Raw genomic sequence first — 14896 nt, 5'->3', positions numbered from 1 at the left:
TAGGTTACCATTGGATAAATACGTTATATACCACCTATCTCTACGGCAGACGAGCCAAATGGAAAGTAACAGAGCACGTATTGTAGCTAAGCGCGGGCATTTTTTGCAGCACTCGAACCGTCCTTAACATCAGTTTGATACATTCTTGAAGCTCTTGCCTTATTGGAAATGATATATTAATTCAAACAAACTCTCCAATAACATAAAGTTTTTTATTTTTGTGAGGCCTTTCGTACTCAATGAGTACATCTTCGGACTCACACTTTATGTTATTGGAGAGTTTGTTTGAATTAATATATCAGTTTGATAGTTTTCGTAGAATGAGAAAACGATTTTCAGTCAGACACTAACATTTTACGAGGTGGACTATTCTTTTAAGCATTTACATTGTACTGTTATTTCCTGAACTGAACCTTTCAACGCGATTGTAGGCTATACATTCTTTACCCTTTAATTTACGCAGCTAGCCCTAAAACTGCGGTTAATTTTCAATAACAGAATGATGTAAAATATAAATAACTTATTTTTCAAAATCATTAACTGTAGAAGTGTGCACTTTACATATTTATTAGCTATCTTTACAAACAAATAAGAGTATTTTAAAATTTTGATTAAGCAAAGGTGTTCATTTTTTAGTTCTTACGCCTAATATTTACAAGTTTACCAGCTAGGCTTGCTGAAGGAGAGATGGACTGGTCTTGTGTCCGCAGCACCACACACCGCAGACTTGCCTCTAACTCCGTCAACATCGACTGTAGCCTTGGGTCCACACACTGGCTCCAGCTGTCGTCCTGCACAGAGCACACAAATTGGGGTGAAACTGCAAACATTTTCATGTGCCAAGTTTAAACTTTTGTTAAGGAATGCTTTCTTAGAATTTGGATTCGTTACGTTGACGATAAATTTGGAGTGTTCGACCAAAACGAAAATCTATGATTTTTTAAAGAAACTAAATTCATTTTACTGCAGCATTTGATGAACTCGTGAATCCACACTCTGGCTCCAACTGTCGTCCTGCAGAGGGCACAAAAATCGGGGTGAAACTGCAAACGTTTTTATGTGCCAAGTTTAAACTTTTGTGAAACTTGTTTCTTAGAATTTGGATTCGTTAAGTTGAAAATATATTTGGAGTGTTCGACCAAAACAAAAAATTTTATAAAGAAACTAAACTCATTTTACTGCAGCATTTGATTAACTCATGAAATTGAATCCAACAAATCACTTTCTCCTTGAGATTCATTAGTAATCAGAAATACAATTAATTTCAAAGAGATTAGAGTTCGATATATGTCGTAAATAAAACGCACCGTATAAAACAAAAACCTAAAATTATTAAAACAGGTTAGCACGATTTTTAAACACACGGTAATCATTTCATATAAAATCAAGTAAACACAGGAGATGTATTAAATCAAGAAGAAGGACCAATACAAAATTCTACATCAATTTCACTGAAGATTACAAAAATAACATTTTAAAATGTACAGAGCATAACTTCAAATAATAATTTGTCTTTATTGCGCGGACTAAACCACACAGGACAAATTCAATATTAAAATCCCCTTTGTCTAATTTCTACTATAAAAAATAAACAAATTTACTTTTCTTATTTCCTTTAGACGAAAACAGCCTTCGACAGGACATAGACACAGAATACAAAGTTTACAATATTAGTGTTGTGATTTTTCAATATAGTGATTATAACAAGAAGTGATGATCCTTGGGGAACTATTGCACAATTGAAAATTCTCAATGAAACGGTCAAAAAGAAAAGGACAAATTTATTAATAAACCATTAAATTCACTGAATCTGTAAGTATAAAGTTCTTTTTCCTATGAATCTGATAAAAACACCAGATTTGTAAATAGGGCACCTTATATGTCGGTGACAATATTTTCTGACATGAAATCCGGGGCATACTTACATAATGCTAAATTGGACACCAAAATTAACACACTCGGGACGGGAGGGCAGTGTAAGTTCTAGTGTATAGATATAACAATAAAAATTTAATAATTAATAATAATGGTATCCAAAGGGTAAAATAAACAATACCCAGAATATAGAAGGAATTCAAGTGCTCAATAAATACAAATAAAATATTGTACAATTATGTAAGACACATTTTATTTATACTTGTTGGAAGAAGACAACCTGTGTAGCAGTGCATTGTTCCTCTTTATTTTCTCATACATTTCAATACCTGATTCCGACATGTTCATTTGAATAATGAATAGAGCTTTAACACAGTCAAAGGACATTGAAGAATGTTCTGAAAGCCAAAAGGTGTTAATAAGGAAAAATGCCCTTTCAACGGATGCATTCGTGCTTGGAAGAGATCGATGTATGAAACTCTTGTCTCTTGATTTGCCAAAACTTTGAAGAGAGTCAGCCATCTTTGTTGCTTGGACTGTCCCGGAAAATGGGACGTATGGTCACTGCACGTATACCAAAATAGGCCGATGACGTTTAAGGCGGTGGTGCCATATCTGTGTTGACCATCAACTGTTTCCGCTATGGCCACTACAGCTGATGATGACGAGTAATTTTCTATACACGTAAAACTGACAACACTGTTGGGGGGGAGTGGAGGGAGATTCGGAACACCATTCACATTTTTGGACTACTTTCAGGCAAACTCCTCTATTAGTAAACTGCCATAAAACCAGCAACAGTGTTGTCGCGGGGAGTGGAGGGGGGTTCAGAACACCATCCACATTATAGGACTACTTTCGTGCAAACTCCTCTAGTAGTAAACTGCCATAAAACCGGCAACAGTGTTGTCGCGGGGTGTGGAGGGGGGTTCAGAACACCATCCACACTATCGGACTACTTTCGTGCAAACTCCTCTAGTAGTAAATTTCCATAAAACTGGCAACACTGTTGGCGCGAGGTGTGGAGCGGGCTTCAGACGCAATACTCATCGATGGACTACTTCGGTGCGGCCTGCTTTAGTAAAAGATCTTCTTGTCAAAATCCTCGCCATTTGTAGTCAACGTATCTTCAGATTTTCTGTAACGACGACCAATTTACACCGAGCGTGGTAGTAACAATAAAAAATGTAAACGTCTGTCTTTCTTCAGGTTTGCATACCATATATAGAAACTGAAAAAGCAATAGTAAAGCTGTTGATTCATAAACTATCGCTCAGGTAAGTGAAGAAGTCATACTTGCCTTTAGAAGAGTTGGAGCGAATATCCGCTGTACGGTGTAATAGAGTGCCACTACGGGAGAGTCCGGCATAGAGACTATGAACACGATTTGACGCATGTTCTCCTCGGTCACTGCTTCAGGTCGGATTTTGAAGAACACCAGGACTATCTCCTTTCCCTCGCCAGGTGGCAGCTGTCAACACACAGGAGCAGTCAGCAGATATAATTACAAGATGGGAGTACCGATTTGACGCATGTTTCTCCTCGGTCACTGCTTCAGGTCGGATTTTGAAGAACACCAGGACTATCTCCTTTCCCTCGCCAGGTGGCAGCTGTCAACACACAGGAGCAGTCAGCAGATATAATTACAAGATGGGAGTAACCGATTTGACGCATGTTCTCCTCATTTACTGCTTCAGGTCTGATTTTAAAGAACACCAGGACTATCTCCTTTCCCTCGCCAGGTGGCAGCTGTCAACACACAGGAGCAGTCAGCAGATATAATTACAAGATGGGAGTACCGATTTGGCGCATGTTCTCCTCGGTCACTGCTTCAGGTCTGATTTTGAAGAACACCAGGACTATCTCCTTTCCCTCGCCAGGTGGCAGCTGTCAACACACAGGAGCAGTCAGCAGATATAATTACAAGATGGGAGTACCGATTTGACGCATGTTCTCCTCGGTCACTGCTTCAGGTCGGATTTTGAAGAACACCAGGACTATCTCCTTTCCCTCACCAGGTGGCAGCTGTCAACACACAGGAGCAGTCAGCAGATATAATTACAAGATGGGAGTACCGATTTGACGCATGTTCTCCTCGGTCACTGCTTCAGGTCGGATTTTGAAGAACACCAGGACTATCTCCTTTCCCTCGCCAGGTGGCAGCTGTCAACACACAGGAGCAGTCAGCAGATATAATTACAAGATGGGAGTACCGATTTGACGCATGTTCTCCTCGGTCACTGCTTCAGGTCGGATTTTGAAGAACACCAGGACTATCTCCTTTCCCTCGCCAGGTGGCAGCTGTCAACACACAGGAGCAGTCAGCAGATATAATTACAAGATGGGAGTACCGATTTGACGCATGTTCTCCTCGGTCACTGCTTCAGGTCTGATTTTGAAGAACACCAGGACTATCTCCTTTCCCTCGCCAGGTGGCAGCTGTCGACACACAGGAGCAGTCAGCAGATATAATTCAAGATGGGAGTACCGATTTGACGCATGTTCTCCTCGGTCACTGCTTCAGGTCGGATTTTGAAGAACACCAGGACTATCTCCTTTCCCTCGCCAGGTGGCAGCTGTCGACACACAGGAGCAGTCAGCAGATATAATTACAGGATGGGAGTGCTCTATACACAACTGGCCTCGCTGGGGTTGTGTGCATAGTTTCAAATCTATGGCTTAGCTCATTCTCGAGATATCGCAGATCTCCGACAGATGGATAGCAGGGGTGAATTCAATAAGGACCTACACTCGTTATTCGGTTGTTTATATCGAACAATTCGATATATTATCCAACTTCGATACGTAAAAATCGTACAGAATGAGAGTTATAATAAATTACTGTAACAAGAAGAACTTCGTACATTACACTTTTAAAAACATTAACGTTACAAAACCAACTATTGCTGGACTTACATATCAAAGAAACCTTACAATATTTATAACTTGCCCAGCTTGGTATCAATGAGTAATCGCTTTTGTGAAATGGGGGAAAGAATTCTACCTATGTGTTACCAGGAGCCAAACCCAAATGTTGAAGCCACTTAAACAAATCTCGATACTTGTGAGAAATATGTCACATATTTTCCTCATATTCATCGCCATTTTGAAAGTCTCAAAATATTTAGTTACTTCATCTGTTTATTTTTTACATTCAAATTACTATAACTAACAAGTTGAAATCATATGCTAAGTTAAATAAATTGTAGTATCGAATTGATCATTCGGATAGGAACATCGAACCATTGGATAAAAACAACCGAATAACAAAAATTTGTGGATTTTTAGGCCGCTTATTAAAGGCTACCCGATAGACATAAAATCGTACAGAAAAGACATTATTACGTTCCTCCGGAAAAAATCTAAAGTTTGTCAGCCTACGGAGTGTTACATAGACTTAAATGATGCACAGTCAAATTCCGTAGTAGAAGAAGCACCAATATAGCACTCATTCTTGTCTGTATAGAAATGAAGTTTCATGGAAAATTTAGTCTTCATGTAAATTCTGTATTGTTATGTTTTACCACGATACAATCAGAGTTTTCTTAATTAATTTAGGTTTCATAGCAGTGCACAAATCATTCCAATGGGCTACTGTATATATAGGAAGTTCCGGTAAGTTGTGCGTGGTGGTGGGGGGGGGGGGGTTACTGCCAAAGTGCGTTAAAATACATTTTTCACTCACTTTTAATAATGACTTTTCACTCAAATATTTTTTTCTTTTTTTAAATGCCATATGTAAAATCGCATACGGGCTTACTCAGTTTGTTTACAAATTTATTTACTCTCCTATACAAAAAAAGCTTCAACACGTAACATCAGATTTGTACACTGCAACTGACATTGACAGATGAATACCAACAAACATTTACTAATACGTGTTTAAATGTGTACAAATTGTCAATTATACTTACTTTTACAGTTGATTAAAACACATTTACTCCATATTAAGTCAAAAAGGAGTTTCTAAGACCAGTGGGGCGTAGCCCGGGGGATTTTAGACGTAGGAATGGGCTTGTATATTAACCAGGGACCCTAAGAACGTACGTGTAACATTTTAGTAGAATCGGTCAGTAGGTTTTATGTGATTAATAGCACACAAAAATATACAGAGGGACCCCGTTAGATTTGTATATAACAGTATAGGTGTATGTAAACTAAATTGGAATAGTTAGAACTATAGAAATTAATTTTAATGATAAATTGTTTACTTCAAGTCCAGTATTATATACTCCAGGAGTTCTGTGCTACTAAACAGATATTCATAATTCTAAGTTGAAGAAATAAACTAAAGATAGGTACTACATATACTTATTACAATAACTTAACAAAATAATGCACACACCTAATGCACCTAATAAGGTAATAATAATAATCTCTTTATTGCATTTTAAAACAATTTAACATTGTATCGCAATCGTCATAAACAAAAATAAATAGTCCCAAACTATACCTTCATACACATTCACACACTTACAATTCATACATTCGCTCAGGCACATTCAAACTGACTCCAGATCCAAAGCAAACATATACATACCGACTCCAGATCCAGAGCAAACACATACAAACTGATTATTTAAATACTGTGCAAATTTAGACCTCCCAGCGGCTCATCATGAATTCGTCGACAGAATAAAACGCTTTTGACACCAAAAGGCATTTGAGACGAGTTTTTAATTGATTTTGATTTGATGGAATTTTTTATACTCTCAGGGAGCTTGTTGATGAGTCTGACACCAACTTGTTGCGGGAGGTGTTGTGATAACGTCAAATCTGTATTGACTAGTTCGAAAATTGCCCCTGCCTCTTGTCCCATATTGGTGAACATCACCGCCACGAACCAAATCACACTTTGATTTGCAGTACGTGATCACCTCAAGATGTAGAGGCAGGGCAAAGTCAGCAACCCCAGCTCCCTGAAAGATTCCCTACACGACTCTCTATAATTCAGCTTTGCAATGATTCTGATTGCTTTTTTTTGGAGCTTGAAAACTCTTTCCATTTTGTTTCTGGCACAACTTCCCCAGAGTCTCACTCCATACTCAAAGTGTGGGTGGATTAAGCCGAAAATAGGCCATTTTTAAAACTCTGAGGGAACAAAACTTTGCTAAATGCCGCAAGGCATATATGCCTGAGGCTACTCTAGCACATAAATTGTCCACATGATCAGCCCAGGTCAGTCCTCTATCTAGGAACATTCCCAAAAACTTTGTGGAATCAGTTTCCTCTAAACGAACATCATCCACAAACACACAGCAGGGTGCGCTGTGTGATCATTTTGTTCGAAGGCTAAAATGTATGACATTTGTTTTAGACTGATTTGTTTTCAGGTTTATTTCAGCAAAATACTGAATGCATGCATTCAATTCTATGAAAGAATTGATTTCCAGATCTTGGGTTGATTTGTTTTTGAGACAGAGAGTAGTGTCGTCCAGCATACTGAACCAGCGTTCCATGCTGGATCACTGATTTCAATCTACAGACGTAAAACTAGAAACAATAGAGGCCCAAGGATGGAGCCCTGAGGGACACCGTGGGTCATTTTAATTTTGTTTGAAACAACGTTTGAGATCTCCACGCACTGGTCTCGATCCTTGAGGTAAGAAGCGAGCCACAAGTGCGAGAGCCCCCGCACGCCGCCGCATTTCTCCAACTGGTGCAACAGTGTCTCATGATGCACACAGTCAAAAGCTTTGGATAGGTCGAGGAATATGCTAAGCACATGTTCTCGTCCTTCCATTCCATCGACAACATTGTCCAGGAGGTTGTTTCACAGCATCCACTGTAGATCTGTTTTTCCTAAATCCAAATTGTTCTGGATTCAGAATTTTGTTATTTTCTAAAAAGCTTGCAAGTCTTTCATAAAAAATCTTTTCGAAAATTTTGCTAAACACAGGCAGAATTGAGATTGGGGCGATAGTTGCTTGCAAGGCAAGGATCGTCCCTTTTTGAAGATCGGGATGATGACTTTGGCCGTCTTCAGGAGAGACGGAAAAGTTCCCTTTTCCAAAGAAAAGTTTATCAGTTTTGTGAGTGGTCTCACTATGTGCCTGAAGCAACGTTTGAGAAGCCACACTGACATCCCGCTGGCATCACACGTTTTTTTGAGTTCAGTCCTTGTATCACACGTGCTACCTCCCTCTCACACACAGGAGCCAAAGCCATGGATGCAACTGGTTCAACAGCATCTCCCCCGCGCCGAACCGAGGTTCAGTGAACGCCGAGTTTCACTGTAGCAACGGAAGAGAAGTACTTATTGAATTCATCTGCTACTTGAGCTTGATTTTCAACAATTTTGTCTTCAATTCTGATTGCAATTTCTTTGGTGTTTTTGCTCAAATTTGTATCTCGAGATAAGTCGTTTATGATTTTTCCAAGCAGTTTTTGAGAAGTTTTCGCAGTTACCCAAGGGCTCTATTTTACATCATACGCTTTAGCTGCTTCGTATAACTTTTTTATAGATCCTTCGGTAATTTCTGAAAAAAGTTTTGAATTTTTCGTTTTGGGTTCCAATGAAAATTTTGTGAAAAAATTTTAGCTTCTCTCGAGACACAAGAATTCCCTTAGTCACCCACGTACCTTTTTGTGGTTTGCGATTGACTTTGGTCCTCCTGAAACGGACAAGCAAACATCCAGGTAATAGTTGAAACCATCACTGAATGCTGCATACATGTCATCGACATTACCAAACTTGTCTAAAAACTGCCAAGGCTCGACTTCCAAAATCTCATTCAAGTGGTGAATATTCTGGGGCCGAATTGTCCTGGCAACTTTAAATTTAGAATTTTTGACTTTTCCAGTTTGCACCCATGAACCTTTGTAATAATGTACCTTTGTAAAAAAGCGAAACTCGTGTAATAGCGTAACTGGCCTCACGGCCCCGTCCAAGGTACTTTAAAGTCTAGCACATTGAGTAAAAGTCCCAAATTAAGGAACTTTAGAACTGAAATGAGGCGTGAACATGAAGTGTGGATCTAAAATTAAAGTTAATTATTTATGCCATTTTTGGATACAATTTTAGAATTTACTATGTATTATTTCCTCCTTCGAATCCAATATCAACCGAAGAGGCATGTCACTTATTACAAGGTAAGACTCGATCTTCAGACTACAGTATAAAATTGAATTCAATCTAATGTCTTCGACATTGCACAACACAACACACATCAAATGAATTCATCTCAAACCATTGTTGGCTTTTTTATTGAGAGTATCAATAAAAAGCTAGGATGCCTGAATGAGAATATTACTTCACCTAAACTCATATGATGTGTTGATAACCAATAGAACCTATAGAGCTCTTGCACAGTCAATTAGAGTTTTTGCAATTTCAAGTTAAAGCGTCGCAAACTACTTTTTTGTTCTCTTAGGCCAAAAAGCTTATAAATTGGATTTAGTCCTAGAAGGACCTGCTTCTGGAGTGACAGGATATTCAGGATGGGTAAGGTTAGGGAGTAGGGGCCACCTCCTATCGAGATCCATGAGGAAGAATTAGAGCACTAATCTCAAAGTCATGTCCCTCCGGAAGAAGGGGAAGCCAGCTCTGAACCAGCCTCTCCAGTCAAAGCAAGCAGGGGGTGGCACACCCTTTTTGAGGCTAGCAAGAACCATTGATACTGAGGGAACGAACACCACCAACTCCAACAGTCATCTCCCGCAGTAGACTAGACCTATCGAATTACACTTGCACCACATAATCTCGTCATTTGTGGTTAGTGATGTGCCGCTCCTGGACATCCATAGGGTTGCCCAGATTTAAGTGACACATCGGCTTGCTGTGCCCAGTGTGGGTTCAACTGGAAGGTATAATCCAGCCAGAAGTGATACCTGCTGGGTGAATCGCAAACGATTACACAGTTGATAAAGGAAGATCAGGTATTGCTTACCTTGTTGCCTAAATATAGGCTAGAATCTGCCTTGCTCTGCACCGTCAGAATAAAACAGCCTGCGTCTTCAAGGAAGTCGTTCAAGAAATCATTCTTCCACAAGCCTTCGTCTTGGTCAGATGGGGAAGATTGTTGAAAATAGTTCCCTAGAAGATTATATCATTATTCTTTCAAGTAGCATTATTAGGAAGGCTCTCAATGAAGTCTTTTCGGAAGTGGTAAACTAAGCCAATTATGTTGATTCAAGAAGCAAATAGAAATTGTTGTTTATCACACAACTTATTATATAAATAAATATTTGTAATATTTATTTCAAGTTCGCAATATTTATGAAAAAGGGTTATCCAATATTATGTTGAGCCAGAGCTGTAAGATATTTATAAATAACGAACCTTGGCATCTGAAAAGTTGCCTTTATCAAATTCCAATATTATTAGGCTTTTGCATGAATTAAATTTATGCAACATGTCCGTACACCTAGCACACAAAATGCGGAGTTATATTCCTCTAAGTACGCTAGGTACAAAAACTTACCTGCAGTGGACAAAATAAAATTCTTCCTCTCATCAAGACCTACAGTCATTGCTACTGTTTTACACAAGCTGTGGAGTCTGTAACATATAAAGCAATATGCATACAATAGGAAACGACCATTAAGTGATACATTTGATTCTTTTAGTGATTTAGGAATACACTAAAGGGAACAAAATACCGGAACTTTCGTAATCGGTTGATCTGTCTTTAAGTTTTTGCTTTGAGTGTTTAATATAAACTCAAAATATGCCGATTTTGTCCATTGTCCGAAAATTTTATTCACACAATTGCGAGTAATATATATCTGGAAGTCACGTGTATTGCCAGAGCTATTGTAACGCCTTTCGCATATTTGTATGGTTTTAATGTTCCTAATTAAAGAATTGTATGAAAAGCACATGAAAGCAATAGCATTTAAAACACGAAAGCCTTTAATAATCCATCAAAGTAGGACAGTATCATAAAATTTGCTCTATAGAGTGACCTTTCATAAATAGAGCTCGTCATGAACACTGATTGTAAATAAGGTTAGACATTTAAGAAATCAAAAGTGTTGTAGCCATTGAACTCTGAAAGGTGGAAACCCCTAGTTATTGTACGCTAGTAGAACTACCTATGACATATGAACTGATTTTTATACGAGATCTTTTAGTGTTGAATGCATTTTATTCCGTTGATGAGTTCATGACAAATCGCTGGGAATGATAAAATTAATTTGTTAACTCTGTTGCCGAAATGAATAACATTTTTGTGTGCTGACGATTATAAAAGAATAATTAATTAATGTAACATTGTTAAAATTGATGTTTTAAAACACAACTTGTATTAGAATAAGTTAGACGCATGCAATACAATTGTAAAATATTGTCTACTGCAATAAAGACAAATTTGAATTTTATAGGGTCACTGTTTTTGGGAACACGAACATAACACTGTTAATTTAAAAAAGGCGATTACAACTTTGACCAGATTAAACCTACTTTAGAGCTGCTGATAAACCTTCTAATCTCTCGGTATGCCTCGGTAACAGCCGTTTATAAAGTAGGTATGGTAAGTATATGAAGCCGTCTCACATATCTTAAGACCAGTCCTTCAGACCAACAGTTAGTTACCACATTCATTATCCTTCAAAATACATCTTGCCCCATCATCGCACTACTCTTTATAGTCTACAACCTTCGTACATTTTCCAGAAATAAAATATGCTCCCAGAACTCCCACAAACTTATCACAACGTACTTAAGACAGAACTTCAAGATTCTTTCGTGAAAATGTAGAAAGAGGTTTTAATAATTAGTAGGCAATACATTGTACTTTTCTTATGTATGACTTAATGAGAACTCCTCTACTTAATGTTTATGTACATAATCTTTGACTCTGACTACGGACTCTTATATTGTACTTGTAGGTCTTTAGAGCTGAAATTTTAACACAAACAAGTCTTATATCCGCAATTTATATATTATTTATTACTAACATCTTGGTTCTGTTTTGGTTGACAGTGGACTACATAAATTTTGTGGTATTTTAATCAATTATTTAGTTATTATTGATCATTGCACAGTTACTACTACGAATTAGAATTGAAAGCAACCAGGCTTCCATCTGTATTGCCATTGCGTTATTGCTTAATAAAGTTATTCGCAGCAAAATCAATCCAATACACTTTTTTATCACTATATACCTCTTAATCACACATGTAGTTAGTGCAAATTAAAATATTTCATCATCATAAAGCATACTATTACACGGTATTGGCAGACGTAAAACATTGTTAGCTAAACTAAAAAGAACAGTTCTATTTAATTCGATTAATACTTAGTGTTTTAATGTCTCAATTTAACGATAGGAAGAATTTTACAAATATAAATGTTCTTCTGAAACCCCTACCAAAATGAATAAATAGCAGAATCTATTTATCCTTTTGTCGAAAATTGCAACAGCTCATTAATGAAAAGCAATACGAAAGTGTACCTGCCAAATGAATGAATAGTAGCAACGTAATAAGTATTACAAACTCATAACACCGTAGAAACTACAATCTTGAATGTCAACACAGTCGTTTGAAGTAGGACACAAATGTTGTATGAAACGTTGCCATGGCAAACGCCAGTGTTACCACATTTACAGGCTGTAAAGTCGAGTGCGTTCAGGTATAAACACTAGACAGCGTACACACACCTGCTGCTCGTTCACAGCTGACACTAAGCGGTGCCACCATTCCAGAGATAAATAACAGCAGATGCACAATTGGAGGACTAGCAACGATGAATATTGGCGGGTAATTAGTTTCAGTGGAGTATATAGAAAATGATTTCATGGGGTGGGGGGGGGGTTACACAAAAATATAAAATATTATCCAAACTAAGGATTCTGGTATCTTCCCCAAGGAAACTGTTGGACACTTCTTGCCATAAGTGTACCATTAATAAATTGTATTTTGTGTTTAGTACATTACAGTTAGTGACAAAAGTTATGTAGAAGCTATTGATTGTCCATTTTTGCAAGTATTGCAAGAGATTGCTTAATTTCATAATTCAAAGGAGGAATGGCTTTACTAAATTCATTTCCTCGAATATCCTGAATTTTTTTGTGCCGCATTTTCTTATTTTAATACTTCGGTACTCCAAAAACTGTATGAATACTTACGACGCATCTACTAGTAGTGGTCCATAACCCGTTTACAGCAACCAGATCTATTTTACTTTGTAAAATTCGAGTAAGTTGACTCGTTATCTAAATTTATATCGCCTCCATTTTCGCTCCAGGTGCCCCTTAATCGCTGTTGGTCCATTATGGGAAATCCGAAAGCAGCCAACATCTTGCCGATGTTTAATTTCTTCCTAAAAGTTATGAGTGTGTAGAGTAAATATGAAATAGTTATAAAAATGCGGAGGCATACTGCTAATATCCATAACGATACTAGTACTTGCAGGTTACGATACAGTACGATGCAGTACGATACATGGTACGAGATGGTACCTTATACGACTTTTATAACCGTACACTCCAGCTGGTGGATGAGACTTGTGCCGGGGGGGGGGGATTCTAAAGAGACTTCTGAAAACATCATTTCATAGTCACGTGTCTGGTAAAAAATACCTAGACTGTGAACCCCAGCTGTGCTGTTTCAGTGTTGTGTCCTTTATTTTAATTTAAAATGTAGTTTTTTTTACCCAATTAGTGGTTAAAACTATATAAAACAGTTCTTAAAACATTTTTGTTCATAATTTACATAAAAATTTGTTTAGATTTTTTTTCGTAATCCTTTTTTTTTCCAGTACTTTTCCTACAACTAACCTTACCCGTTTAACTTTAATTGTTTTCAGTGTTTGTTTACTATTATTAGTTTTTTCAAGTGAGAAGGTAATGGACAACTTAAAATTTGCCCCTTCAAACAACTCAAACTGTTTGGATTTTGATACCATAACTAATGATCACAATTATTGTTCTAATAAGCAAACAATGAACATCATTTCAGGAAAAAAACTGGGTACTTTGGGATTATACCGACCACACCCAGACATGAATCGTTATTTCACATTTCGTTTCTACTGATTACTAAGATTAGCGTAGAACAATATTTCGTCAATATAAAACAGGAATTGTCTTATCGCAAACACCTCCTCCCCATTCCTCAGACAGAGGTCAAAGTCGAGCGTCTAGTAGATAACGTGATTGCAGAGTCTCGCCGCCCGTTCAGCTGGTGCATCGCTTTGTTGTACTTCCGTGTTTTACCTCTACATTTCTCCAAACACAAAAATTCAACAAAAACAAAACATTTACCAAACTAAACTTTTTATTAAAAAAAACACTCAAAACTTGTTTTTTATTCTTGATCACATTCCGCCACCCAAAATACGAGTTGCCTCCGGCCATCAGCGCGGGCTTCGGCAGCACCTTCGGTGCTGCCCCGCGCTGATGTCGACGAAAGAAAAACATCCCTCGAGATAGTACCTATCAGTAAAATATCAAATTCTAGAGGGGCTAATCAGAAATATAAATTGAATTGTAATGGAAAGGCAATGATGTACCGTGCAAATCACGTGATGCCGCGCGGCCTGCCGTAATCAGGATTCTCGAGAAAAGATAAGATAACAGCGACAACTATACCGATCACAATACCTGGAAATGCTTGTAAGTTTGTAATTTTGTAATTGAAGAGTTGTTTTTTCGTTCTATCATGTTTGTTTCTATAAATTTTCTATTTTTGTGTTCTTCATACTGGTGTGGTCGGTATAATCCCAAAGTACCAAAAACTGTTTCTAATGACGATGTCAATAATCAAAACGAGTGGCAAAATCGAAACAACTAGAAACAAAAGACATTTGTCAACAGCCAACGTTTCAGATGTTAAGAACCTTGTAGACCTACAGATTACGTTGCAAAAACTGCTAGACCTATTGAATTGCACAACAGAGATTTGAAATGCTGAGTAAACGCCAACCTAGGCTCTGAAAGAAGAAACGATGAATGACGACAAATGTAGGACGAAGGTGAGGCCTCCACCTATATTTGTCCCCAACATTGTCAACATAAGTAAAATGATGGTAAACATTGAACAAGTAATTAAAAAAGAGTCATATTCATTTAAATGC

The 14896-nt window shown here is 37.7% G+C and overlaps 1 protein-coding gene and 1 long non-coding RNA gene across 2 annotated transcripts in view; both read right to left on the bottom strand.

Moving 5' to 3' along the window:
* Positions 1–8550, bottom strand: part of LOC124374042 (cytoplasmic dynein 2 heavy chain 1-like) — a 38268-nt gene extending 29718 nt beyond the window's left edge. The window contains exons 1-6 of the mRNA XM_046832343.1: positions 8458–8550; positions 4076–4176; positions 3891–3900; positions 3523–3624; positions 3176–3346; positions 665–791 (exon numbers count right to left, since the gene is read on the bottom strand). Of these exons, the coding sequence (XP_046688299.1) occupies positions 665–791; positions 3176–3346; positions 3523–3624; positions 3891–3900; positions 4076–4176; positions 8458–8550 (604 nt within the window). The remainder of the gene's footprint in view (positions 1–664; positions 792–3175; positions 3347–3522; positions 3625–3890; positions 3901–4075; positions 4177–8457) is intronic.
* A 1224-nt stretch (positions 8551–9774) lies between these two features.
* LOC124374041 lies at positions 9775–12355 on the bottom strand. The gene is made up of 3 exons (XR_006923493.1): positions 12273–12355; positions 10299–10375; positions 9775–9910 (listed from the first exon to the last, which is right to left on the bottom strand). It is a non-coding gene; the product is annotated as an uncharacterized LOC124374041 (long non-coding RNA).
* Between the last annotated feature and the right edge of the window lie 2541 nt (positions 12356–14896).

The sequence above is a fragment of the Homalodisca vitripennis genome, unplaced genomic scaffold (assembly GCF_021130785.1).
Source record: "Homalodisca vitripennis isolate AUS2020 unplaced genomic scaffold, UT_GWSS_2.1 ScUCBcl_6999;HRSCAF=14494, whole genome shotgun sequence".
Lineage (NCBI taxonomy): Eukaryota > Metazoa > Arthropoda > Insecta > Hemiptera > Cicadellidae > Homalodisca > Homalodisca vitripennis.
Note: the sequence above shows the minus strand (reverse complement) of the source record. Positions and strands in the feature narration are given on the sequence as shown.